The following is a 27,786-nucleotide window of genomic DNA, read 5'->3' as shown; positions in this document are numbered from 1 at the left end:
CGAACTTGCTTACCTCTTCTATCTCTAGGAGGACTAAACTGGATGGAATTTAAAAGTACGGGGACCAGCATGGGCATTCATCATTTTCCTCATGGTTCGAAAAGGTTGATTTGTCTGATTTGGAAAAAAAAAAAGGAGAAATGCACAATCACACTGTAAAAGTACAAAAAAACTGTTCTGTTAAAGTTTATTTTTAACCCAATTTGACCGGTAATTCCAACGGTTGGGATGTCCTCCGTACAGCAAATTTTCTTCCATGGCTAACTAAAATCCTCCTCCTCTGCCTTCTGAATATGTCCACTCATGCCTTCCCCTTTTTTCTCCGTATGTTTCTAAGTGAACAACGAAATTTTAAAAAAGATAAAGAAATTAAAAAGAGTCAGTAATCCCTTTCCTCCCGAAAAAATGGAGTCGATCTAAGTTTCCGATCCTCCCCCTTCTTCTCATTCTCGTCCTCGTGATTCCATCACCCATCGCGTTCGTTCGTCCCAGCGTGCAGGGTCCTTCAAATTATTATGAGCCGACGAATTTGAAGGACCCTTATCTGCTGGTCATACCGTTGTTTCCTTGTTCTTGGATTTGGCAGACACTTTTGTATGAAAATTCATTTTTCCACCCGAGCTATTCGGCTGCAGATCGCGTTTTTTATCTGCATTTTTTGTTCTGTTTCGTCGTCTAGTTTTGGAGGGCATTCTTTTAGCTGGGGGTCTCGAATCGGCATTGAGAGATGAGTTGCTTCCCGTGTTTCCAGTCCCAGAAGAGTAAGAAGGACCACGATGCTTCACCTCAAGGTAAATCAGAGCCGCTCGGTAAGCATTCCCCATTCCGTTACGTTTTCTTCGCCATTTTCTTAATATTATTCTAGAGTCACTCACATGTTCGAAAGGAACACGAGTTCATGTTTTCCCCAAGCATTATCGGATTTTTAAGGATCAGTTTAAGTCGACAGCAAGGAATTGTTCTGACAATGTGTCCTCCTCGATAGGGTAATTCCCGCAAATATGTCACAGATAGAAAGCTGTACGAATCATACAAAATTCTTCCTATTCATTGAGCCCGTAAGAAACACTTCTATTTTAAGCAACAAAGACACTTGAAAAGTCCGTTATCGTAATGAAATGCGCGCAAAACCTTGTTGCTAGAGAAATCTAGTCCCAAGCAGATAGGTCTGTTGATTTTTTCATATTGTTTGTAAGAGGATCGTTCATTAGTTGTTACAGAAGCTTTTGTCATCTAATTGTGCTGCAAATGATAGAATATTGCTGCAAGTTCAGCAATTCCGAGCGGGACAATCGCATCTTCGCAAAGCAAAAGCCGCCAGAATTGTATAAATTCACAGGCAGTCTCGTACCAATCTAGAAGGCAGTTTCATATCTGATATTCATGCTTAAGAAGTGCGGGATATTCACTTTTCCCGTCTCCTATTGAAATACGTCCGACTGAAATAAACTGCGGGAAAGTTAACCCGGTTTCCTTATGCTTCAGATGGCAAGAAACAAAGGCCTGGAGGTGACGCCCAAGCAAAGAGTGACGAAAACATCGATCATGGGACTATCAAATCGCAAAATTTTACTTTCCGTGAGCTAGCCACTGCCACGAAGAATTTCCGTCAGGAATGCCTTTTGGGCGAGGGTGGGTTCGGAAGAGTATATCGAGGGACCCTCCCGGGAAGCGGACAGGTGATGAAGATGGGACTCCGATCCCTTGCTTTCCATTGTTCACCGGATTCTTCCTACTTCCACTTTACTAAACCTTAAATTGCTCGTAATGTAGGTGGTGGCAGTCAAGCAACTCGACAGGAACGGTTTGCAAGGAAACAAGGAGTTCCTCGTCGAGGTTTTAATGTTGAGCCTCCTTCACCATGATAATCTCGTGAATCTCATCGGTTACTGTGCCGATGGAGATCAGAGGCTCCTGGTGTATGAGTACATGCCTGGGGGGTCGGTTGAAGATCATCTTCTGGGTACGCTTTCTTATACTCTTCCTCTACCTCGATTCACTTCCCACTCCATTTCCTGTATCCGCTAATTCCCCTAAATATTTGTTTCCGGAAAAGCGGGACAACTATCAAACATTATGTAAAATGCAATCTGAGATACGTATGAGAACTATGGAAAAGTCGAAAACTAGAAATGGGCTTTTGTTTGACAAATTTAAAGCCGAAAGTCGAAGATAGTTCGTTAAAAATATTTGATTTGCAGATATTGGACCGGATGAAAAGCCATTAGACTGGAATACCAGAATGAAAATAGCTTATGGTGCGGCACAAGGTCTGGAGTATTTGCACGACAAAGCCGATCCCCCTGTCATATACCGCGACTTAAAATCTTCCAACATCTTGCTGGATGAGAACTTCAATCCTAAACTGTCTGACTTTGGATTGGCGAAGCTCGGACCTGCTGGAGATAAGTTCCATGTCTCGTCTAGAGTGATGGGGACGTACGGTTACTGCGCCCCCGAATACACGAGAACCGGTGACCTAACACTGAAATCCGATGTGTACAGTTTTGGAGTCGTAATGTTGGAACTCATCACCGGACGAAGAGCAATCGACACCACGAAACCTATCGATGAGCAAAACCTTGTTGCCTGGGTAACATCCTCATATTCTGTCTCTTCCCTTTTCGAGAAACATGGTTCGCCGAAACTTAACTTCGCTGATTAGTATTCACTTGCATCTGAAAATAGGCTCAACCCAAATTCCGGGATCCTAAGTTGTTCCCAGATATGGCAGATCCGCGCCTCCACAAAAGATTCCCGGAAAAGGCTTTGAATCAAGCGGTTGCTGTCGCAGCAATGTGTCTGCAAGAGGAAGCTTCGGTCCGTCCACTAATGAGCGACGTTGTCACGACTCTCAGCTTCCTCCTAGCAATGCCATATGATCCCCCACCTCTTCCAGATCCAATCCCGCCTGCTCATGAAGCGACTGGGATGAGTGACGGGCATTCCGATCATGGGGATTCGCCGTCAGAAGACACAGGAGATTCGGAAGACAAGGAGAGCGAAAGCTCGAACAGTGAGAGCTCCGAAAGTGAGAAAGAAGTCTCTGAAGGAAAGGGCCTGCTAGTTTCGAGCAAGAGCAGCGCGTCGCTCAACAGCAGCGTCTCTTCCTCGAAGCACAAGAAGGCCAGCAGCAGGAGGCTGTCCCATAAGGAAAGTGTCGCCTCCTCGGCCCACAAGAACATCCATACCAATAGCGTGAGCCTGTCTGAGGAAGGCAGCATCTCCTCCTCCTCCTCAAGCCACGGGAGCATCTCCTCAGGCCACTCGAACATCAAGAGATCCCACGGCGGGTCCATATCCTCCTCCAGCCGCAAAAGCAGTCGTGGGAAGTATGACCGGAGCCTCTCCCGGGCCCACAGCAAGGCCTCTTCACGGAGCAGAAGCAGCAGCCACAGGGGCTCATCCCGGAAGGTAATTGATGTCTTTTGAGTCAAAACACCACTAGAGAATCTGATCTGGAGGAGCAGGAGGAACGTGTTTCTGTCGGTTCGATCAGGAGCAGCAGCAGCAGCGAATCCCATCACGACGAGGAGCACGTCCACATCGACTCGTGATTATGAGAGAACTTCAAATCTGTCTCCTCCTGACCATGAACTGATTCTTATAACGTACATGTAGAAATCGACTTTTTCGTTTATAAGGGTTATTCCAATCAAAGCACAATCCAAATTCGTAACATGATCGGAATCGAGAGCTTTTTGCTTCTTTGAAAACCTTTTTTCTTATGCCATATCATTCATTCTCCTATTATTTCCCTGTCACATGGCTATACGGCCCACCACGCCATGAAGGCTTCAGGCAAATATGAATCTGTATTTAGCCACGGAGAGTATATAACAGAGAAGGAATGTAATTCAATAAGTGCACTGGTGGCTAATATAAGGATGATGATTGTTACGGCCTTTTCTTCAGCCTCAAGTGGCTCATATTCCCTGCTATATGTTCATCGTGCTATAGGATTTCGGAGAAGGAGTTTAATACGAACTTGTTTTATCCAATCCATCTCGATGGACATCCAATCACGTAGCCGTAGACAGATATTCGGGCAGCTGCTCCTATCTCAAAATGCAGCAAACTTCGGCTTCTTTTCTTTCTTGGACAGGCAAAGTGTGAGCTTCTAGTTAATACATCTGCCATTTCGCTAAAGACCGAGATGAAGGTATTCTATTTGGACATGTGTAGGAGCTTATTCTTCCCGAGCCATGAACACCCGACAATTCCGTGGGTCCAGGATAAGCCCGTGTGAATATCTATATACATATATATATAAATAAACTCCTTCGTTGGTCTCTTACGCATTATGTTTTCTTTTATTAAATTTGAATTTTCTTATCGGTCTATTATATATACCTGTGTTTCTCATTTCAATTTCATCATATGTATAGTGACATCCAACCTATTTTTATTTATCAGATACGAGGAGACGATGCTTCTATGAAATTTTACATGAGCTAGTAATGGTTTGAGAGTTATGTTCATTAAAAACTTTTGATTATGTTTTTCTTCACCTTATAATAACTTTTGTTAGATGATCATAATTACAGAAGACCTTTTTCTTATTTTTCTGTCGTTGACACAATGATATGTGGTGAGTAATTTCAATCTCAAGAATTTATAAGACTCATTATTGTTTTATTTACTAATTTTGCATATTTGCAAAACTAAAAATTAGATATGTATATATTATTGTTTTCTAGAAGAAAAAGATTTGGGCAAAACAAATTTACAGAGGCCCAACGAAACTCGGCCCAAGTAAACGAAGCTGGGCCCACGTGAACCATACTAGGCCCATTTCCTCGGCCCGCCTCTCAACGGGCAGATCGGGAAGGAACGCAAAGACGACGAGGAAGAAGTAGAAGAAAACCAATTTCTTCATTTGCAGACTCTGTTGAATGATGAAGCTCATGAAGATTTGCTGAATCGAAGCGGCAGTTGATTCACACTCCCAGGCAGATCTGCTGATCCCCGTCTCCGGCTCCCGGCAGATAAAATCGGAGTCGATTCCTTGATATTCAGTTCCTTCTGTCGGCCAACTCGGATCCCGAAATGCTGCGGCTGAGAGCATTTCGGCCGACGAGCGACAAGATCGTGAAGATTCAGCTGCACCCCACTCACCCGTGGCTCGTCACAGCGGATGCATCGGACTTCGTCTCCGTCTGGAACTGGGAGCACCGACAGGTAATGACAGAGGACAACGCGAGTTGAGGGATGGCATTCTGCCATCGCCTCCCCCCTGCTGTGTCTTAATTGTTGATTCTCGAGCTTCGTTGGCTTCAGGTGATTTACGAGCTCAAAGCAGGCGGTGTCGATGAGAGGCGTTTGGTTGGTGCCAAGTTGGAGAAGCTTGCCGAGGGAGAATCAGGTGCAGGCCTTCGCCTTTGATGCATTCCATCCTAATTGATGATATTTAGCTGTGTTGCTTTAGCTTGATCTTAATGGGAGGATCATATTTGAACTTACTACTGCACCTTATTTGCAATTCTCATTTGTATCAGAGATTCGATGATTCTCGAGTATTTCCCGAGTTCAGTTGTACTAGGGGCAGAGTTGAATATCCAATGCTGCAAATTTAATAAGGCTTTGTTTGTTTACTTGACAGAGTCTAGAGGGAAACCGACGGAGGCCATAAGGGGAGGAAGGTGGCGACCCGTTTCTCTATTTTTGCATTTCTTCTGCTTAAGATATCGCACTTCATCAAGTTGTAATCTCACCCTATTCCACGCAAATGTACTGTTCTGTTAAAGTGTTAAGCAGGTGAGCTTTTATGATGACGATGTACGGTATTGGCAACTCTCGCGTAATCGATCCGCAGCTGCAGAAGCTCCATCAGCTGCTGGGAATATCACCTCAGCTTTTGCTTCTCCTGCTCCGTCGACCAAAGGGCGGCATTTTCTTGTCATCTGCTGTGAGAATAAAGCCATCTTCTTGGACTTGGTTACAATGCGAGGTCGCGATGTTCCGAAACATGAGCTTGATAACAGATCACTTATCTGGCAAGTCTTTACTTTTGTTTCCTGCTATTAATTATACTCATCATTAGACACTGGATGGTTTCTCATTTTTGGGAATCTTGAGTGAGTAGCTCTGACTACAGCATAGGTGAAGCTTCTTACATAAATGAGTAGTACTAGATCAAATCGCAGCCGCTTTTTGGTTCTTGTGTCTGAGGGGGAACATTTAAGTTTATAGCAAAATGTTTGAAGGTGCAATATCAATATGTATTTAGGTAGCTTATTTTTCTCCGTCTTATCACTAATATGTGCAACTGCTGCGTCATTCATAAACGAGGTTAGAATTTCTTTTTTCACCCCCGAGTTGTAACTTTGTATATCTTCATGATTTTTGTCACATGAAGTGCTCATTATCCTGTAGTCATTGATTATGTGATACATTTTAAATGCACAAATCCGAATCGCACAGGAATTCTATCATTTCTATTTTGCCATAGTTATTAACAACATCAGTGTGGCATCTGTCATCGTCTTCATTTTCCTTTGTTAATCTTTTCATATCGGTGGATCACTCTTTTCTGGCTATTTTGATTAAATTTCTCCTGCATGTACGTAATAATGAGTGTGTTTATTCTTGTTCCATTTTCCTTTTATTGATTGCAGTATGGAATTTCTAGCCAGATCTGTCCCTGGAGAGGGTCCTCTTGTTGCATTTGGTGGATCAGATGGTGTTATTAGAGTGCTCTCAATGATAACATGGAAGGTTTGGTACTTGTAAGTTGTTTACCTGCAGTTACTAAGTTTTGTAAGCTGCGATGTGTGATAATGGTTTACTCATTGCAGCTGGTACGGAGATACACAGGGGGTCACAAAGGAGCTATTGCTTGTCTGATGACCTTCATGGCCTCTTCTGGTGAGGTAGATCTTCGTGCCTTGATCTCTTTTTCAGTCAGCTCTGGGTGCTCTAGTGAATTGGTCATTTAGTTATCTAATAGATGCCATTTAAAGCTACATGCATCTCTCTGGCTTTACAGAGTAATGACTTTGTTATCAAAAGTCTTGTTATTCTTCGTTAGCTCTTTAAAAAAAGCGGGTAATCTTCATGCAAATGACATTGGCAATCATAAAGCTGGTCTAGTTTGCAATATTATTTATCCTGATTTTTTTTTTTGGTTGAAGTATCAGGGCTCTTAATTTTTGTTATTCTTCATTAGCAAACTTTTTGTTGGTTTTTCTTGTCAATATCGAGTAATAACACATTCTCAGTACTCGGCAACAGCGATCTATTTACTGATAAAGGATATCTAAAAGGTGGATAATAAGGAGAGGTGCGCATAAATGTGTCGATACACTGCAGGAATTGTTATTGGGCAGTTCAAGCTTTTGGCCTGGTGGGATTGGCAATTCCAAAGTCTAATCTCTTTTCTTCTCTCTTTACCTTTTTCAATTTGGCTAGATTAGGTTTAGCAGATTTACCATGCCGTTCCTTTAGTTAGTTAGGTGGTAGTTTATTTTGTCATTCAATTGATTTACTCCCTTCTTTGTATTTTGGTGATTGATTTATTTACCGAACTATTTTCCCAAGAATTCATTGGGTAATGAGGGTTCTTTTTTTTTTTTCCTTATTAATTCTTTGGACATCCTGAAAGTATGTGTATCTTCTTTTCTTGTAAGGCTATTTTGCACTTTTGTTAATATACCAAGCCTCAAACTCTTGCTTGATCAAGGTTTTATCAACTCTCTGGCATTCAAAGCATTTTATATTGGCTCTGTTTTCCATGGCGTTAATTTTGTAATACTTTATCTCTGTCTTGGTTCTTTCTTTAGTTGAAAAAGTGACAAATCATCAAATTCGTAATCTCTAGGTGCTGCATATGCACAGTTGATGCGATGAATTTATAATCCTGATGATTGCCTTATTGAATGATTGTAGGCACTTCTGGTTTCGGGTGGAAGTGACGGTTTACTTATAATTTGGAATGCAGACCACGGTCAAGATTCCCGTGAACTTGTACCCAAGCTAAGTTTGAAAGTAAGTACCTGCCATTAACCTCTTTACTTAAGGTTTTATTCATTGAGCTGTAAATGTAATCAATTACCGATGGTCATATGCCTATCCTGCACCACTACTCTTTTATATGTTACGACTTACACAAGATAATGACACTACCGGAGGACAGAACGTGGTACTGACTACAGATCGAACTTATTGGATGTTTATATATAAAAAGGATCTGGTTCATGTTTTTACCTTTGAATTTAAATAATTAAAATGTTCAGACTGAAACTATCCACAATCCCTAGAATTGTGACCATATGATTTGATTTTATTCTTCAATTTCTGATATTCTTGGTTATTCTATAGTTATATTCAAGTATGAACATTTAATTCTAATAAAATGTCATGCATGGGGAACTTTCTGCTTAGTTAGATATTTATTTGTTCTTACTGCAGGCACACGATGGTGGGGTTGTGGCTGTTGAGCTATCAAGGGTCATCGGAGGTGCTCCACAGATTATTACCATTGGTGCAGATAAAACACTAGCCATATGGGAGACAGTATCATTTAAGGTTGTATGACCTATGATATCTTAATTAATTTGAACCACTTTTCATTATTGAAATTTGGCGATATAATAATGCTAGTATTATCTCATTCTTTCAGGAGTTGCGACGAATTAAACCGGTATCAAAACTTGCTTGCCACAGTGTCGCATCTTGGTGCCATCCTCGAGCTCCAAACCTTGACATCTTAACCTGTGTAAAAGATTCCCATATATGGTATGCGATCTATTCCCTGTCTGTTCTTCATTCTTTTCCGACTTTCAGCAGTAGGTTATAATGTGAAAATAGGAAAACCAGTAGAACTATGACTGTCCAGTTGACTTCATCAATTATTTTTGCCATGATCATTCCAATAAGGAAACTTCATCTTGTTATTCATGTTATTATCACTTATAATGAGAAATTTTGTCTCTCTCAGGGCCATAGAGCACCCGACATACTCTGCTCTTACAAGGCCGTTGTGTGAGCTTTCCTCTCTTATTCCACCACAAGTTCTTGCACCAAATAAGAAACTCAGGGTATGTGGTTGTTAACTGACCTTTCTTTTGCAGATTGAACCGTATGTCTGAGTGAAATATATTATCTTTTAAGTTTTGTTGTGTAACTAGCGCAACACCAGTGTGTTGCTGTGAGAAATGGGAAGAATATTTTCACTAATACAATTATTTTGGTTATATAATTTACTTCTATAGTAGTTGTAAGTTAGTGGATGCAATCTAAGTATCTAAATATTAAAGTAACTAAGTAATAAAATATAAAATATAAAATAAAATAAGATAAAATCACAATAAAGCTTATTATTTTATGCATTAGTCTTGTAACATAATTATTGGAATATTATAAAAGAAGCAGAAGAAAATAATAAAAAATAATAAAATTGGTACGAGACCACAAAAAATATATATATATATATATCATTTTTTATTATAGAGTAATAATTATATAATTATATAGTTATATATATATGTATATCAGTTGAAGATAATCAAGGTATAGTTTTCTGATATTATAAAACAAATACCTATAACTCAATACTGAAAATTAATTATGATTTTTCTTTTTACTATTGCAAATTATATTACACTACACTTAATATAGTTATAGTTAGGTACATTTTACACCTATAACTTCCGGCTCACATGTATATGATTTAATATATGGAATAAGAAAAAGCATATATAGTAATGCTTGCATTTTTATTGGTTCAATTAAATATTAGGAAAACTTACTCAAGTTACATGAGGAGAAAACTGTAAGAGAGAAGTAGGAGTTGATCAGTGTTTATTTTTTTCGAATTAACTATTATATAAAACTAACTCAAATTACATGTATGAAAAATTTAAAGGATATAATGAGTTGGGCATGGATTGAATCTCAGTTTACGAGATTAAAAATATCCCTTTTTGCCAACTCAAAATAATGTAAAATAAAAGAAAAAAGAAAAATAATAATAGAAATTTGATTGCATGACACATGACCTCCTTAGATACGTAGGGACCCGCTTTGATTATTAGATAGATAGATAAATATTTTTGCTAAGCAACTATTATGTTACAAAATGTACTAAACCAAGAGACTATGGTTCAAGGGTAAATTGAGCTCCCAGTGGGCGGGCTTCAATTGCAGTGCAGGAGTTTAAAACCCATTGGAAGCACCTTGTGATTAAGTTCGAGCTGACTCTTGAATGGGATTAGTCGTAGCCAATAGGCTGAGGGTGCTGATAATCTCACCGAAAAATGTAAAGGAGGGTCAGGATACAAAAGTGAGACCTTCGGGTGATAAAGAAAGCATATAATACCACTACTAAGGGCACCTATAGTTGCTTTTACCTCCACATTTATAATATTTGTGCAGTATCAAAAATTAAATATAAAAAACCATGAGAGTGTTGAAAAGCGTAGCACTCGCCCTATGGTTCAACAAAGGGACATATAATAGTTTTTCTTTTATAAATCAGACTAGATTCTAGAATTTGCAACTTAGAATAAATTTTAGTGGGAAGCTAGAGCTGTTATTCAGTCCTATTATACGAGAGTTGTTTGTGTCATTGTGATGTATTGATTGCAGGCTTTAGCTTAATTTTCTGTCTCTCTTATAATTTATTTTACATAGTAAAGTAAAATCATATTTTTTAAACGGTGAAAACTAAAATACTTGTTGAATGCAATAAAACTGAATATTTAATAGAACGATGTATATTTTGTGTGTGTAATGCTACTTTCTTGCAATTTTGAGGAAAGCAACTTTATTTTTGATGTTTCTATTGCAGGTTTATTGTATGGTTGCACATCCTTTGCAGCCTCATATTGTTGCTACGGGATCTAATATTGGCATCATTATGTGCGAGTTTGATCCGAAGTCCCTTCCACCCGTAGCGCCATTACCAACGCCACCAGAAAGCCGAGAGCATTCTGCAATCTACGTGGTTGAAAGGGAACTAAAGCTATTAAACTTTCAGTTGTCCCCAACAGGAAACCCATCCCTTGGCAATAACGCCTCCTTGTCAGAAACGGGTAGATCTAAGGGAGACTCAGAATTGTTACAAGTCAAGCAGATTAAGAAGCACATAAGTACCCCAGTTCCACATGATTCTTATGCAGTTCTTTCTGTCAGCAGTTCTGGAAAGTAAGTCATGCTGGTCTGGTTTTGTTGGCTTAAAGTTGAAGCTTTTGGGCTCATCATAGTTCATGAATCTGAAAATAATACGGGGTTTTTTTTAAAAAAAAAAGAAAAAAAATTATTAACCAATAAATGAGCATGGCGGAATCTTTTGGAATGATAAAAGAATTTCAGCAATGCACGGCAGGCCTGAAATTCAGTCTTGCAAAGTTTTACTGGCCATTTAAAATGACCTTTAGTATTTCTGCATTTGATGCATTGGGGTGGGGCTTTTCCTTATATATATTATTTTGCATCCTTTTTTTTTTATATATATGTATATATATTTGTATCTCACCGATATTTGCGTCTGTTTTTTCAGCCTTAAATCCATATGTTTGCTTGGCAAATTGGCTGCTTTTCTCATCATTTAATTGGATGCAGGTATCTTGCTGTTGTGTGGCCCGATATCCCTTACTTTTCTATCTACAAGGTCAGTGACTGGTCCATTGTTGATTCCGGCAGTGCTAGGCTTCTGGCATGGGATACATGCCGGGACAGATTTGCTATATTAGAATCAGTGCTACCCCCAAGAATTCCTATCATTCCAAAAGGTGGTTCCTCAAGGAAAGCAAAAGAGGCTGCTGCAGCGGCAGCTCAGGCTGCAGCAGCAGCTGCATCTGCTGCTTCTTCAGCCAGTGTTCAAGTTCGGATCTTGCTGGATGATGGGACATCTAATATCTTAATGAGGTCTGTTGGCAGCCGCACTGAACCGGTACTTTCTTCCTCTCTCTTTCGTGCTCTCTCTCTGTGTCTTGAAGTTTCCATGCATGATATATATATATATATATATATATATTTTTTTTTTTTGGAGAATACATCTTCACCTTGATACAGAGAATCAGGTGAACTGTTAAAATTTGTAGTTTGTACTGTGATACAATCGTTAAAAAATAAGCTTCCACTAATGAAATTTTTCCTACTACACCTTGTCGTTTTTCTTTTATTTCTTTCGTAGCGTCTGTGCTTTATCCGACCAATATTCTTCAAGTCTCAATGCCCTAAAAATTGCATGCTATCCTAAGGGAAAACAGTAGTGCTATGTTTTTCCAGATTGTTCAGGTGTTTTACTATTCAGAGCATTAACGATCCAAGGAGTCACTTTTCATTCTGAATCATGTAATATGCATTATTCAATGACAAATGTTAATCTTCCTTTGTGGATGTCATTTAACATCTTTTTCCACTCTAAACTCAGTATCATCACTTGTAGGTCATAGGCTTGCATGGTGGAGCACTCCTTGGTGTTGCTTATCGGACATCTCGACGGATAAGCCCCCTTGCAGCAACTGCAATTTCGACGATACAATCTATGCCCTTGTCAGGGTATGGAAATAGTGGCCTTTCATCATTTGCTGCTTTAGATGATGGCTTATCTCATCGATCTTCGGCTGAGGCTGCACACCCGAACTTCCAGCTATATAGGTCAGTCATACCCATATCTTTTGCTATTCCTTTCTCTTTTAGGTATTAAAATTAATTAGAATTAGTTTCTGTTGGTAGTTGTAAATACGAAGACTGTAGTCTTGCTTCTATTTCATTCTGATTAACTGAACTTACTGTGGCAGTTGGGAGAGTTTCGAACCAGTAGGCGGTCTCCTTCCCCAGCCTGAATGGACTGCATGGGACCAGACTGTTGAGTACTGTGCTTTTGCTTATCACGATTATATTGTTATATCTTCTCTAAGACCCCAATATAGGTACTTAGGAGATGTTGCGATTCCCTATGCTACCGGGGGTGTTTGGCATCGGAGACAATTGTTTGTGGTTACACCGACTACCATAGAGTAAGTCATAGTGACAGTCTGTTGATCTATGGGTTTTCTTGTAGTTCTTTGTGTTTCTGAATTGGCCTCTCCAGACTGACAATGGCTGCATGTTTTTCTCCTTTCTCATGTTTTGTATCTAGATGTGTTTTTGTTGATGCTGGAGTTGCCCCAATTGATATAGAAACCAGAAAAATGAAAGAAGAAATGAAAATGAAAGAGGTCCAGGCCCGTGCTGTTGTGGAGCATGGAGAGTTGGCACTAATTGCGGTAGAAGGTCCCCAAGCTAGCACACAAGAAAGAATAACTTTGAGGTCTCCGATGTTACAGGTTGACCATCTCAGGCCTTCGACTTGTTACCATCCGATTACCTTCTGATTGTTGGAGATAGTGAGACATGATCACGTTATGTTTACTGGAAATTTCATGTCTCATTCTTTACCTGTTTGCTGAATAAGGTAGTAGGATGCAGCTTAATATTCATTGAGTTAGAAGGGTGAGAGCAGTAAAAGTGTTGACCCCAAAATTGTACTTGCTAAGAGATCATTTCTTTGCTTATTAGAATTTTAATCCTAGGCATTTATATTGCTCAAGCAGTAAACCTTAAAGCTTCCAGCATTGTCGATTGGCAAAGATAAAAAGGGAAAAAAAGGAATTTTGTTCATTATCCTCAGTGATTCCCATATTTAACTTGAACTGCTAAGCACATGCGAGCACATTTGGTGATTGCAAGTTATTACTGATATTTCTAATTTGTTGACAACAACTCCATGCATGATAAGTTGCTTGTAGTTTTCATTGTCTCGTTATTTTCCATATTTATCTTGTTTGCTAGGAACATCCTTGAGTTTTAAGTTCTAACAACGGTGAATATACCTTTGTATTTTTTTCACCAGGTGGTTCGATTAGCTTCATTTCAGCATGCTCCTTCTATTCCACCATTTGTAAGTTTACCGAAGCAATCCAAAGTTGATGCAGATGACGCGGCTATGCCAAAAGAGATGGAAGAAAGAAGGCCAATGAGGTAGCTGTGGGTGGTGGCGGGGTCTCTGTTGCAGTAACTCGTTTTCCAATGGAGCAAAAACGGCCAGTAGGACCTTTAGTTGTTGTTGGAGTCAGAGACGGAGTTCTGTGGCTAATTGATAGGTAATAGTTCTTTCAAATGCTACTAGATACAGATAGTTCGATCAGAGAATCCTCAGCTCTTTTAATCACCTTCATAAGATCTATTCTGTGATTGCTGCAATGAGCTGGCTTTTAGGTATAGGTCCACTGTCCTATTAATTATTGGAATCAGTATGTGCCTATATCACTTGAATTACCCACTAGCAAATATTTTCTTTTCCCTGGATACTGAGTTCTGCCATGATTTATTCCCTTTCTTTCTTATGGCTTTGGATAGCCTTAGAGTTGATCGGTCTGCATTAAACCTTCATTTATAATGACCAATTGCCATGGGTCAAGGATCAAAATCTCTTGATCTGATGAAATAGAGGGGATAGATGTTTTTATGTTGAAAGATATGGCATTCCTTTCCTTTCTCCTTTTATGATGAAAAAAATTCCATTCAGATGACTCGAAAGTTGCTTAGAATCCAATGTTGCCATTTGTTGCAGGTATATGTGTGCACATGCTATATCCTTGAGTCATCCTGGTATTCGATGTAGGTGCCTCGCAGCATATGGTGATGCTGTCAGTGCAGTGAAATGGTACCTCTCCATCTCTACTTTTATAAATGCATGTTTAGAATAAAGATTCTAGAAGAAACTAATAAATTGCCTCCCTTTACTACTGTAGGGCAACTCGGCTTGCTAGAGAACATCATGATGATCTAGCTCAGTTTCTGCTTGGTATGGGCTATGCCACTGAAGCACTACATTTACCTGGGATTTCTAAGAGGTATTGTTCTCTTCTTCGTGATGACTGCATTATTGCTATGTGCAACTCATTCTCGTAGATAGGTAGGATTGAACTCACCATGTACTCATTAAAGCCAATCGTTAATCAGCAAATTACAGGCCTATCCTATTGAATTGCTTAAGTAAAAGTGATACTACCAAACCCAAATATCTGCCTCAAACTAATGTCTAGAAAAGAAATGGAATTCAGGCAGGTATATTTGGTACTTCTTTGTCATATTTATACTCCAGTTGAGATTGTGTACACTACTACACTGTCTGTTGGTTGAAATCCTTGTGCATGTGTATGGGTTTCTCTAGGTTAAAGAGATCTATCTTATATATTCTTGGGAAATTATAGTGGAGCTCTCTAATGAGTTTTCTCTTTTTTTAGTATCTTAGTTAGCCGGCGTCTACTGGCTATATTATTGTACCCTTGAGGTCAACATTTATGAATTAATCTGCAGAATGAAGTTATATTTTGTGATGAGAGCACATCTTTTCACCCTTTCCTGTTAACAAATGCTGTCTCAAAGAACCTAAGTGCCGCCTCCATTTTATCCTGGTCAGATTGGAGTTCGACTTGGCTATGCAGAGTAATGACTTGAAAAGAGCTCTTCAGTGCCTTCTCACAATGAGCAACAGTAGGGACATGGGACCAGATAACATAGGACTTGATCTGAAAGATATCCTCACTGTGATAGTTAAGAAAGAAAATCTCGTGGAAGCTGTCCAAGGAATTGTGAAATTCGCGAAGGAATTCTTGGATCTTATTGATGCGGCAGATGCAACAGCACAGGCTGATATTGCTCGAGAAGCCCTAAAGAGACTAGCTGCGGCAGGTTCTGTGAAAGGTGCTCTGCAGGGCAACGAACTGAGAGGACTTGCTTTGCGACTTGCTAATCACGGAGAGTTGACTCGTCTTGGCGTAAGTAGCTTCATTAATCCAGTTGGACTTTTTGGCTTGTTTCTTGGGTTCCCTACATATACAATTTTGTACAAATTGTTTTTTGCTCTTTTTTTTTTTTTGGGGGTGGTATCATGAAGAATGCTCACTGGCTGCACTGATGTACATTTTCATAAAACAAGGAGAGTACTGATGCATGTAAAAAGATTTAGTCTAAGGCATTTCTTTTGTCAAAGATTCATATGATTCGTCTGCATAAGTCTTTTCTTACCCAATCATTCAATAAAACATGATGCTTGGTTAAATTGGAAGTCAATGTTTATCTCAAAGGAGAAGAGGACTTCTCACGTCAAAAAGACTTGCCCAACAGGCCTATAAGCATGCGTTTCCAACATCAAGATGGTGTGAGATGATTAGGTCTATGGTTTCTTCATCAACATATATGCCTAAAAGAAACTAAATCTTTGGATTGCAGGTATTGGTGAACAACTTGATATCTGTCGGCTTGGGTCGTGAAGCGGCCTTTTCAGCTGCAGTTTTGGGCGACAATGCCCTAATGGAGAAGGCATGGCAGGACACTGGGATGCTCGCCGAGGCTGTTCTTCATGCTCATGTATAACTCTTTACCTTCTTGCTCCTTTGTCCTGTCATCCTCAAACTTCTCTTCTTTTAATACCCTGACAATTGTTATTTAAATATTCGTCAGGCCCATGGGAGACCCTCACTGAAGAACTTGGTCGAGGCTTGGAACAAGCAGCTACAGAAAGAAGTCGAGCATGCCCCGTCTACAAAAACTGATGCTGCAGCTGCATTTTTGGCTTCCCTTGAGGAACCAAAACTTACAAGCTTAGCAGAAGCGGGAAAGAAGCCACCAATTGAGATACTTCCTCCTGGAATGCCTTCTCTTTCTGCTTCACTCGCGATGAAGAAGAAACCTCCTCCAATTTCACAAACTCCCAATCAGCAGCAGCAGCAGGGTAATAAGCCGATGCTATTGGAAGCACCTCCAACGACCACAGCACCTGCAACAGAAACAACAGCTGCTGCAGCCGCAACAGAAACAACAACTGCAGCAGCCGCAACAGAAACAACCACTGCAGCAGCAGCAACAGAAACAACAGCTGCAGCAGAGGCAACAGAAACAGCTGCAGCACCAGCAGCAGAAAATGCTTCTAGTCCTCCAAAACAAGGTGAAGAGAGTGGGCCCACTGAACCTGGGAAGGATGCTGATGCCCCAAATACATCAGCATCATCAACAGGCAATCCTGCTCCAGCTGTTGCTGAGAAAGAAAGTAATAACCCTGATGCTTCCACAACGAGCAATGAAGGACCAAAGGAGGAGGGGGAGAAGGTTCCTAGTCCAGTTTCAGCTCCCGAAACCAAGGAGGTTGAGGTACAGAAACCGCAGCAGGAGATCCTCGACATGCTGGGGATGGACTTTGGTGCTACCTCGAAATCACCCAATGGCGGTGCTGCTGCTCCTCAGTCGAGCGCTTCAACTACTATGCAACTAGCCGATCTATTTATGTGAGCAGTAGCAAGTCTATAATCTACTGGCATATTCCATGCCAGCTGACGGGGAAGAGTTTTTGAGCCATCATGACCGTTGTGAAGTTTAACAGGAAGTAAAAATGCATGTTTTGCCCAAAAAATCTCTTGTAAGCTTTCAGACTAACAAGAATACAGGAACCAGAGGATGAGGATACCAATCCAAATGGAGCCGAAGCTTACAGCTGGACGTTCCTTTACGACGCCGTGCGGAGAATTATGGATTTGTTGCAGATATCCATTTTCTTGTGTCTCTTTTTTGTACAACCTTTTGTCTTCGCTGTTCTTCCGTCTGCATTATTGGCTTGAGAACAGGATCTCTGATACTCCCAGGGAAGACGATGACATCTCTTTGTAGTGGGAAGCGAGTGTGCAACGGTGTGTTTGTAAATCTATTGATTTGATCATTGTTTCTTGTGATTTGCCATTTTTCGAATGTGCTGATTGAAGATCCACTCTCTAAAGACCGCAAACACTCATAAGCTCATGAAATCAGTAGTTTATTGAGGTACTGAGTTAAACACCCGTAGAAGCCCGTGAAACGAAGGTGGATATGGACTTCTATAAGTCCCAAGATGATGGCCACATTATATCGCACGAGAGCCGGAATTTGAACCTCAAATGTGTCATCGTACCTAAGTCTACTCTTTTAACCACAATCAAATAAAACAATTTGACTGGACGCGGTGAGCCATTTCTATACTAGTGACCTTAAGTTGTATGCTTCTATAGGTTCCGTCTATTTGAGGTTTTTGGCTGAAATCAAGTAACGTATGATCAATAGCCAAATCTTCTTATACTCTGGGGCTTTAATCTTTACCAGTTCAAAGAAATATTGAGAAATGCAATTGGTATATAGTTATCTTCTGTCCATGGAAATCGTGTCGTCATCATTGCAAACTGCAGGACGTACCATGAACACTACATATCGATTAAGATTGTCCCTATGAAGACTAATATGAGACGAGAAGGATGTTTTACTTCAACAGTTCCGTCTACATCATCGCAACATTTGGGAGAATGCAGAAACAATGGGAAAGTGCGAGAGTATGACTTTATTCACAAGGATTAAGAGCAGCCAAATCCGAGAAGAGCATAGGCACAGACATCTCCGAGTTGAGACTGCTCGTTAAGCATTCACTGGTTCGGCAAAGCGAGGTCGTGCCAAGAATCCTCATCGACTTGTTGAGTCTCCAGATCTGTTTATCAGAAACACGACCCACAGAAAATATCCAGTGCTTGTCAACGCCACATGGCAGCTGTTGTTGATAACTATTATATATACTCTCATCTCATAATAATCCGCGTTCAATCAACAATGGAAACAGTAGATTGGGAAACTACATGAGGCAAGATGATGGAAACACTTCCACCAGCGCAAAATTCAAAGCAAGTCAGTCAAAGAGAAACTCGGTGAAACTTCAACTTCTAAGCCACTCCTTTCAGGCTTTCAAATGCATACACCAGATGAAAGCCAAGATACCTGAGGTCTTAGATGCATCTGATCTCCACATACATGACAAGAGACTATCAGAAACTATCCGACTCAATCTATCATATGGACAAAAGACTAGGCCATGGGACTTTAATCGCCTCTAATTAGTTGCAAATATTTCGCATAGAAATATTAACATCTCCAGTCTTTCGGTTTGTTTTCATCGTTGCTTTATCACACATAAAGGAGAAACCATCTATTCCGAAAAATTGATATGAACTCAGTAACGAGCAGATGCAAAGATAAGTAATATGTACGCAAATGATATCCTCATAGATCATTATAATACGTACTTGAATCTTCAGTCTCTTCGGGCCGGGGAAGCATTGCCGCCGGTAAAGGGATATCTACAACACCCAAGCAGCAAGAACACAGAGAAGTAGGCGTCAAAACTAACTTCTCCCGCTCTCTTTCTCTCGTTAAGTCTGCAAATAAGAAAAAAATTACAAGAAAAGAAGGAATCACAGCCACGTACCATCATCAGGCAAAGTGTCTCGCATCCACTCCTCGTCCACTATATCTATTAGTATCCCCAGACTCAGCTCTGCCATTATTCTCCTCTCTCCACTTCAATGGGTTCCCTTCAAGGTGCACAAACACAACAAAGGGTGTTTAGTAGCTTAACCTCGAAGAATGGTGCACGGAGAATAACATATAAACCACGGTCCAACAGTCCAGACGTGCAACCAAAACCAGGAGCAAATTCACGGCAAATGCAGAATCCGAACAGGAGGTGTCACTACTTGCAATGAAAGCCTGTACATGTATTAAACCATGCTAAGGACTTCCTATTTGAGTCCATATATCACGAAGCACGATATACCGGAAATGGAGAATCGAGCTCAACTTCCCACTTCTTGAATAATCCATCATATTTAAGTACCGCACTCAATCAACTTAATCTATCAAAGCTCACAACTTGAAATCTCCTTTCAGAACATAGACATGTTCACGGCAATGTGGCATTTCATCGAAATCAAATGCATTGCCCAGTGAGATGACATGAAAGTTCCCCGAGGGTCAAACAACGCAATGACTCTTAACCTACACAAAAACACAGACCTCAACGGAAAGCCAATGCGATGCTGATCTTCAAATCAAAGAACCGATCGATGCGCTCCCAAATCAGAACAGAAGCATACCCAGAAATCGAATAGCAGCAGGACAGAGAGATCTGCTGAGAATTTGAATAAACCTTACCAAGAAGAAGGAGGAGGAGGAGGATTCACTGATACCGACGATGATTCACTGATACCGACAGGGAACATAGCCCCAATTTCCAAAAGACCGCCCCTGGATTCGAGAGGGTACGGATGTCGGGTCCACGAGAACCGTCGGATTAGGGAGCTTTTCCAATCCAACGGCTGATGTGCAAGAAGACTGCCATCCCAAGAATTCTGGGGAAGATTTACCCCAGAACTTTTGCATTATTAGCTTTTTGTCCCTCAGTGAATGTTTTGTTTCTTGTTTGACCCTTCAACTGACAAAAGACTCGTATGATTTCTTGATGTTTGCCTAAGCTTGTAAGAGTAACTTCCATCGGCTTACGTTTGGTAAGGAAGAACGGAATAGCCAAGTAGGACTCGAGTGGAACCGTCGCACCAATTCCACTGCACTTTCTTTCATTTCTATTGTACCAAACACAACTGAAAAATAATATAATTGGGTCATTTAATAGACAAATTACTAAGTAGTAAATTAATGCATAAGCGAGTAAATATAAGAGTAGATGGAGTTATCAGATAATTACGAGTTCTTTTTCAAAATTACAAGTGAGGTTCATGCGTCTGTGGAAGATAGAAGAAAGAAGAGAATGATGCGAAAAGTCTCACTAGTGAGAATCAAATATGAAAATAATCAATATCAGACAAAAATATATTACTACTATCAGTATACCTTGCGGATAGAGATTTGAAGGATTTAATTACCATTTACCCTCTCAAGTGGACCAACCGAGGGAAAATTTCCCAAAGGGCAGTAGGAGGTACGAATTTTGAATAGCCAATGGTGATTTTGGAGAAGACATGAAATTTGTCCCGATAAAAGACATGAGAAAGTTTTGGGGGCAAAAGTGTATTTTCGCTTTTCGAACATTCTGGAAGGAAGAAAAATTAAAGTTTAATTTTGAAATTTTCCCCTAGTTTGTGAGTGGTCTCAAATTTTCCCAATAATGATGATATGTTTAAAATGACCCCTGTAGTTTATGAATATTTTCCAACTTACTCCAAAATTGCCAAAATGTTTATATAAAGCTTCTCCAATCTCAGCTCACATAACTCTTGGACGTTCAATCTGACTCGCACCAACTTTATAGTATGTAGCATTCCACCGAAAAAACTTTATAGTAAGTAGCTGTCCACCAAAAGAACTGCGGACGAATTTATAAATTTATAAACAACGATTAAGTTAATTTCAATGACAAGTGTAATATATTAATTGGATAAAATTGAAAGTGATATTATCTATATATATATATATAGATATAGATATATTGTGGGCATGTGAGTGATCTTGTCAAACCCTACATCCTAAAAAGTATATAACCTATCGGAGGAAAGTGCCTGTAAAATAGGGCGACAAAGAGATAACAAAAGAAGAAAGGAAAATTGTGTGTGTGTGTGTGAGAGAGACTTAATAGTAGGGAGATTATGAAAGCTCTTCACACACCGTCAATACATTTTCTGCACATGTATTCAGTGAAATTCATAATCAAAGTCGAAATCTCTAATTGACAATAATAAAAGAAATTAACTATAAGAATCTACCTATCTTTGTAAATAATAATAAATAAATCTATAAAAGGAGCGCAACTATGCAATCGCGGTTGTGGTAAGCCAGGGCTAGATTCTCGAAAATTGTCCTCTTGAAGTCCCATCACCCATGGCAATTTTCCGTCCAAAAGTGAAAACATATTTTATATGACATATATATCTCATATCCTTTACTTTTTTCTGGGGGTAAATTGAGAAACGTTGATAAAATACAGGTGGCAGTTCGGGATATTTTAACACTACAGGAGGCATTTTGCAAAAGGGCCGGACTTCCCTCTCCTCCGTTTGAAATGCTCAGAGATCCGTTCTCCTCCCTGCTCTGTGTAGCGAAAGCTCGACAAATCCCGTCAATGGCGGTCGCTGCTCTTTCCCGCTCTCTGGACTTCTCCCACCATCGCCTCCCTCGGTTCGCTCTCTCTAGACTTATACCCTACTCATCATCTCGCTTCAACTTCCTTGCCAGCCATTTTCCTACTCATCCCGCCATCACCGTCCCCCTCTCCGGTACCTCCTCCGTAGCTATAACCGCTCCCAGTAAGAGCAAAGGCTTCGTTTGGCTGAGACGCCTTAGCACCGCAAACCCCGGCGATGACCCGAAACCCAAACGTAGAAACACCAAAGTCAACTTCTCTCTCTCCGACTCTGACTCAGACGCGGAGGATGACGGCAGCGAGAAGGCGGAGGAGACCAAGCTTCCGCCACCCTATGATCCGTTCAACAAGAAGCCAGTCGTCGAGGAGCCCGAGGACCCAAAGAACCTGCAGGAGATCTTCCACAAGATGAGGACCGAGGGACTGACGAACCATGCGGTCAAGATGTTCGACGCATTGTCCAAGGACGGCCGGACCCACGAGGCGCTGGAGCTGTTCGCCCAGATCAAGGACCGGGGCCACATGCCCGATGTGGTCGCCCACACTGCTGTCATCGAGGCGTATGCCAATGCGGGTGAGCTAGCAATATCTGACACGACTCGATTAGCATAATATTCATGAGACTTGATAGCTTTATTAATCATATAATCATCAGTTACGATTAACTTGATCACGCTAGACAATGTAAGACGGGACACTGCAACATATGGTATATGTGTGGACCGGTTCGTTCGATTGGGTATCGAGAGATATTAGGCATCTTGACCATCTTTTAATACGAATCATCTTGAATTACGGAACTTGAAGATCTGAAGTGATTAATTTACCCGGTGCAGGTGGGCAGAGCAAAGATGCGCTCAAGGTGTTCATGCGGATGCTGGCATCCGGCGTCAAACCGAATGCCTACACGTACGCCGTGCTGATTAGGGGGCTGGCGGGAGATGGGAAGCTGGGGGAGGTGAAGAAGTACGTGATGGAGATGATAGGGAAGGAGATCATGCCGAACCCAGGGACATGCGTGTCGCTGTTTGAGGCCTTTGTTCGGGAAGGGCAGGAAGAGGAAGGTAGAGAGTTGTTGGAGGAGATGAAGAGGAAAGGATTTGTGCCGGAAGAGAAGGGTGTCAGGGAAGTGCTTAGAAGCATGCGGGGCCCTGTGGTTCGAAGTGTTATGGACATTCTCTTTGGTAAATAGCGCGACTGATTGTGAAATCCGAGGAGCATACGAACTTGAATGGCCAATTTTGGAACATCAATGATTCAAAGTCCTTTGAGGTCTTGTAGGAATTGACTCCGATGTTTCGTTCCAACTCTTTTTCCTTTCTGAATTTCACCTTTTTTTCAGGTATTTCTGATCAGAAACATACGCAAGTTCTCCTGGTTGGTCATGGAATTAGTTCAGCTGATCTGGAACCATTGCTTTAAGTTGATCCGACAGCCATCGGAGTGGAAGTGTAGTCACCGAGAATTGAAAACAGAAACTTCCAGCCAGTAAATGGAAGTTCGTTAATATTGAAAAGGTACTTAAACAGAGCTTGAAGAAGCCTCCAATGATGATTGTCCCGTATTAAAATTCGACTGGGGAACTGTCAAAACTGGAAAGAAAACACGGGACGGGACATCTAATAGGTTGTGAAGGAGCACTGGAGCAGCCCTTCTCCCGAAGGAGGGGAAACAACTGATGATCCTTGGAAAACTTGCACGAGGCAGTTCTAGCAGGCGGTACTCTGTCATCAGACCAACCCCATGCCCGACGCAGAGCCGCTATAGCTAATGCAGCCATCTGTTCTTCAGTGTCCAAAAACTCTCGGTCTATCGAGTTTGAGATCACCACTTTTGGGGGCTTTTTAGATGCTCTATGCCCTGATCTTCCACAAAAGAAACACGATCCCCTGAAAGCTCCTGCAGCAAACGAAGGTAGTCTTTTCACATTACTGTAAGATACACGGATTCAACAGATGAATGGAGAGAGAATCTTACCTCTCGCGGGACGAGGACCTGTCGGAGGTCGTACCTCGTATTAGCCAACCCTCACAGCTGCTGCTCGATAGCTTAGAGCAGTTATTCTTGGTTCTGTAACTTCGACTATGTCTCCATCATCTTCCGAGTCATGCCAGCTTCCCCAGCCTCGTGTTAGTTGACTGAACCTTCTCTGGCCTTTGAAGCCATTGCAAGAATCCCACTCTCTGAAAGTGAACCCTCCATAGAAATCACTCGGGGCCCGTCATCTTGCAAACCACGCAGCTGCAGTTACAAAGAGCTCGATTTATTCGATTGAGTTGCCAGATACAACTTAAACCTGCTGGACTTGAATTAGTCGAATTGCTAACCTTGGTGACTTTCGAAATGGTACTTTGTGGCGGCATTTCTCGACTCAGCTGTAACTTTCCCATTTCCTCTGGGAGATCAAAAACTGCTGCTTTTACCTTTCCATATCAATCTTTCCAACTTCGGCTGCAGCTGCTGCGGGATAAACATCAGAATGAAACCCGGCGACAGATCCTCCTGAGAAAACAAAGACGAACATGATCACTACAGGCCGGTAACTCCCGTAGTATGACATGATCTAATTAATTACTGAACGCTTCGAATGAAGCGGTCAAAAGAAACTCGGGTCCTACACAAAATAAAAAAAATTTAACTTACAATGATTCGACAGATATAACTTTGATATGAAATCGACATGAATTACAACACAAAACTGACGGGGTAACACAAACTTCCACTCTTCTAGGACTCACTCTAGGGATCTCACGGTTTTCCTTGAGCTGTTTATATACATTAACTGCTTGTTTGAATCGTGAATTAAAAAGGGGCACTCCATAACCTATTCCTCCATACACCTCCGCAACCCGCGATTTAAACGAGCTATAAAAATAGAGTTACCTTCTTTGGCCGCACGACCAGTTCTATCCGATTGGTGAATAGAAACATATAAAGAGGATCTGTCTTGATCAGAAAGTTTCATGACCTTAATACAAAATCATCTTGATTTCACTCTCAACATACCGATAAAAATTAACTGCCATTCAGGGGAAGTTGGGAGCATTAACGTTGTAAGCAGTCGCGTGTTGGGGACTGCTTACTTCAATGTCAAGAGCACTTGCAATTATCTGTTACAGAGATTGAGGATAAGAAATACAAACTCGTGCACTTACCGAATCAAGATCCGGGATATCCAGACTGCGAGATGCAACATCAGTGGCGACGAGCACGGTGCCTTTCCCTTGGCGAAAACTGTATAATGTTCTTTGTCTTTGATGCTGAGATATGTCGTCACGTCATGCTGCGGAAGCTAATTCGAGACTTTTTGGTAAGGAAGAGCCACGAGAGCCTTTTTGGTCAATTCTTGGTTCCTTAATGATCGACTCGTGAAAACAATCTCTTTAATATATTCATTCCGTATAGTCCCATCCTTAATATACTCTTTTAGACATATCTTTTCTTTGTCAAAGGAACATATATAAATTAATCTGATCTTCTAATTCTAAAGAATAAGAAAAAAGAATGTAGACCATTGCAAACATATTTTAAGTTAAGCTCAATTAGATAAAGATTATATTATTAAAATAGAAGTAACTGATCACTTTTATAATCTCCATTTAACTAAAGATAAAATTAAAACTCTCTCGTTATGAGTGCACCTTCATGTCATCTTTTATTGAATTATTAGATCTACGCAATACCTTATTTTCAAGATTTTACTATCATCTATAATGCTCAAAAAGGAGTATGAAAGTTTTTTTTTACCTAACTTTTATTTTCTCATTTTACCCACACTAGATATAGTCAAATTAGTAATAGCCATTTATTTAAAATTGAAATAATAAAATATCAAAAAAACCTACCAGCTCACTCTCATATCTTTTTTTTTTTCTCTCCCTTATCTCTCTCCTCTTTCTTCTCTTCTCTCTCTCCACAATTCTCTCTCTCCTCTCTCCCTAACATATCCTCCACCATTCTCTCTTATTTTTCTTTCTTCAACACAATAATGTATTTTTTTATTAACTTTTCAATGACTGTAATTTTGACAAGATTAATATATATAGTATTTGATAATAAATAGCATCTTTAATATATAATGCATATATGAAAATAATCTAGAATATTTCACGTGGGTTAAATTGTCAAATTAAAATTGTTTTTCATTTCACGCGTAGAGCGGGTTACGCTCTAATATTTCTCAGTGAAAGCTTACATTCACACTTAAAAAGCGTCACACTAGCCTTTTTTATATATATATATTTCAGCTCTTAATTGAATGTCCCTACGTCTTTTTGACTCCTCGGCTAGTTAATATCATTAAACAAATTTTGATAATTATTATAATAGAAACGAAATTTTTTTTGAAAGCGCAAATATGTATTAAATATCTCTCAAAAAATAGAAATATTTATCTACCACGAATAAATATTAAAGCACTCTTGAAAAATATTCTCCATGTCCATGAAAATTTTTTCCCTTGTAAATATCGAATATATTAAATTGTATATATATATATATATATATTTTGAAGATGTGCAGGTCTATATCTAGTCTTTATTGATTACTGAATAGAGAAGTATGACGATGAACCAAAAAGCATTATTATCAGCAACAATTAAAGAAAATAAAGAAGGGGTTGTGAAACCCCATCCTCTACACAATCTTCTTGTGAGGTCATGACCTAACCTGCTACTCGATTTGCTGATCTTCGAACAAGAATAACCCAGGCTGCTGCAAAATGCTTGACAAATGCCTAATCATATCACTGAATATTGCTCTAAGAGGTCCAATAAGAGGCTTTTTGGCTGCGCAGTCTGTATGTGAACTTCCATATATAGTTCCCATCCTCTTCTTTTTACTAAGAGCAGATCCCTCCCTCCCCGCCATGGCTTTTGTGGCTTCTGCATTTGGGCAAGTTATATATATGTGTGTTTGCCCTTGTAGTTAGCTAGGTTGTCCTCCTGCATTCCTAGTCAACCATGCATGCCCTCGGAAGCTTCAGCTTCCACCTCCACGAAAAGCTCTATCTATATTTGTCAATGAATAGTGTAGTAGCATATGTTTTACCTAAGAACCAAGAGATTCCAAGTTCGATTTTTCACTGATGAGACTATTTATAGTTCTTTATTTATATTTCTATTTCTTTATGTCATGATTATGGGTCTCTTCTTTTTGTAATCTAAAAGAAATTGCCCATGCTATCTGGATCCCTTATTTATCTTCAAAATGAACTTATAATACCAGCTTACCCTATATCAGTTGATGGTTTAATTATGTTCTATTAAAATTCTGCTATTAGCCTCCTCGAAATGACCCATAAACTACGTTAATTATTTGAACCTCGTGTGTTTTGCCAAGTCTTATACGTACGATAGTCGATGTCAATCTTCTTCGCTTTACTATAACCTAGCATTTCCAACTCAAAACTCGTACGTGCTTCATTAATTACATTGAGACAAATTGAGCAACAAAGACGAGTGGTTTTGATTTGAGTGAACTAATGACAGAAAAGAGTATTATATACCAACAAGATGCCATCGAGAAGAGTGGGATGATCGGAAAGGGGACCCTTCCTCTCGCCTTTTTGTTTTTGTGTTAAAAGCGTGGAGGGAGGAAAGGGGCCCGGGCTCCCCCTTCCAACCGCCCTCCCGGCGACCTCGTTGGAGGCTCATAGAGGTCACGAAGAGGGAGGGGCAATCGGAAGGGAACAGCGGCCGGAAGGGGGAGTCCCCCGATCTAGCCCCTTGCTCGACTACCAAACAGCCTCGAGGGGCTGGATCCCCTTTAAAAAAAAATGATTACTATATTTTATATTAGTTTTTCAGTTTTCTTTTAATTTTTAATTTTTTAAATTTACAGCCAATAACAAA

General features: G+C 40.3%; 4 protein-coding genes and 1 long non-coding RNA gene across 8 annotated transcripts; 3 read left to right on the top strand and 2 right to left on the bottom strand.

Annotated features, from left to right (window-relative positions):
* Nucleotides 1-388: 388 nt before the first annotated feature.
* On the top strand, nucleotides 389-3,716 carry LOC116209828 (probable serine/threonine-protein kinase PBL25). Of its 2 annotated transcripts, none has more exons than XM_031543545.1 (5): nucleotides 389-809; nucleotides 1,486-1,679; nucleotides 1,774-1,963; nucleotides 2,202-2,593; nucleotides 2,689-3,716. In XM_031543545.1, exons 1-5 carry the CDS (start codon nucleotides 728-730, stop codon nucleotides 3,430-3,432), a joined length of 1,602 nt encoding a protein of 533 aa, XP_031399405.1. In that variant the 5' UTR covers nucleotides 389-727; the 3' UTR covers nucleotides 3,433-3,716. The 2 variants fall into 2 exon arrangements, with proteins under 2 accessions (XP_031399405.1, XP_031399407.1); XM_031543547.1 differs by having other exon boundaries at nucleotides 390-791.
* A 1,152-nt stretch (nucleotides 3,717-4,868) lies between these two features.
* On the top strand, nucleotides 4,869-17,726 carry LOC116209827. The gene is given in 22 exon segments (XM_031543544.1): nucleotides 4,869-5,181; nucleotides 5,281-5,365; nucleotides 5,603-5,642; nucleotides 5,748-5,996; nucleotides 6,618-6,717; nucleotides 6,798-6,872; nucleotides 7,888-7,986; nucleotides 8,410-8,526; nucleotides 8,621-8,736; nucleotides 8,939-9,038; nucleotides 10,790-11,145; nucleotides 11,563-11,893; nucleotides 12,392-12,603; nucleotides 12,747-12,965; nucleotides 13,088-13,274; nucleotides 13,841-13,958; nucleotides 13,961-14,090; nucleotides 14,561-14,653; nucleotides 14,742-14,843; nucleotides 15,413-15,770; nucleotides 16,225-16,362; nucleotides 16,456-17,726. Coding segments are annotated over 22 exon segments (4,182 nt in total). The 5' UTR covers nucleotides 4,869-5,049; the 3' UTR covers nucleotides 17,281-17,726.
* A 438-nt stretch (nucleotides 17,727-18,164) lies between these two features.
* LOC116209829 (anaphase-promoting complex subunit 13) lies at nucleotides 18,165-20,146 on the bottom strand. 2 transcript variants are annotated; one of them, XM_031543548.1, is made up of 4 exons: nucleotides 19,993-20,146; nucleotides 19,268-19,373; nucleotides 19,086-19,139; nucleotides 18,165-18,496 (listed from the first exon to the last, which is right to left on the bottom strand). In XM_031543548.1, the coding sequence occupies exons 2-4, from the start codon at nucleotides 19,341-19,343 to the stop codon at nucleotides 18,435-18,437; spliced, it is 192 nt and encodes a 63-aa protein (XP_031399408.1). In that variant the 5' UTR covers nucleotides 19,344-19,373; nucleotides 19,993-20,146; the 3' UTR covers nucleotides 18,165-18,434. The 2 variants fall into 2 exon arrangements, with proteins under 2 accessions (XP_031399408.1, XP_031399409.1); XM_031543549.1 differs by lacking the exon at nucleotides 19,993-20,146 and adding an exon at nucleotides 19,855-19,992.
* Nucleotides 20,147-21,824: 1,678 nt separating this feature from the next.
* On the top strand, nucleotides 21,825-24,308 carry LOC116212417 (pentatricopeptide repeat-containing protein At4g38150-like). Of its 2 annotated transcripts, none has more exons than XM_031547022.1 (3): nucleotides 21,825-22,508; nucleotides 22,771-23,118; nucleotides 23,277-24,308. In XM_031547022.1, the coding sequence occupies exons 1-3, from the start codon at nucleotides 21,854-21,856 to the stop codon at nucleotides 23,354-23,356; spliced, it is 1,083 nt and encodes a 360-aa protein (XP_031402882.1). In that variant the 5' UTR covers nucleotides 21,825-21,853; the 3' UTR covers nucleotides 23,357-24,308. The 2 variants fall into 2 exon arrangements, 1 of the variants encoding a protein (XP_031402882.1); XR_004157834.1 differs by having other exon boundaries at nucleotides 21,827-22,508; nucleotides 22,771-23,206.
* On the bottom strand, nucleotides 23,400-25,398 carry LOC116212418. The gene is made up of 3 exons (XR_004157835.1): nucleotides 25,090-25,398; nucleotides 24,262-24,436; nucleotides 23,400-24,175 (listed from the first exon to the last, which is right to left on the bottom strand). It is a non-coding gene; the product is annotated as an uncharacterized LOC116212418 (long non-coding RNA).
* Between the last annotated feature and the right edge of the window lie 2,388 nt (nucleotides 25,399-27,786).

Source organism: Punica granatum, chromosome 6 (assembly GCF_007655135.1).
Source record: "Punica granatum isolate Tunisia-2019 chromosome 6, ASM765513v2, whole genome shotgun sequence".
NCBI lineage: Eukaryota > Viridiplantae > Streptophyta > Magnoliopsida > Myrtales > Lythraceae > Punica > Punica granatum.
This window is presented reverse-complemented; position numbering and strand designations above follow the sequence as displayed.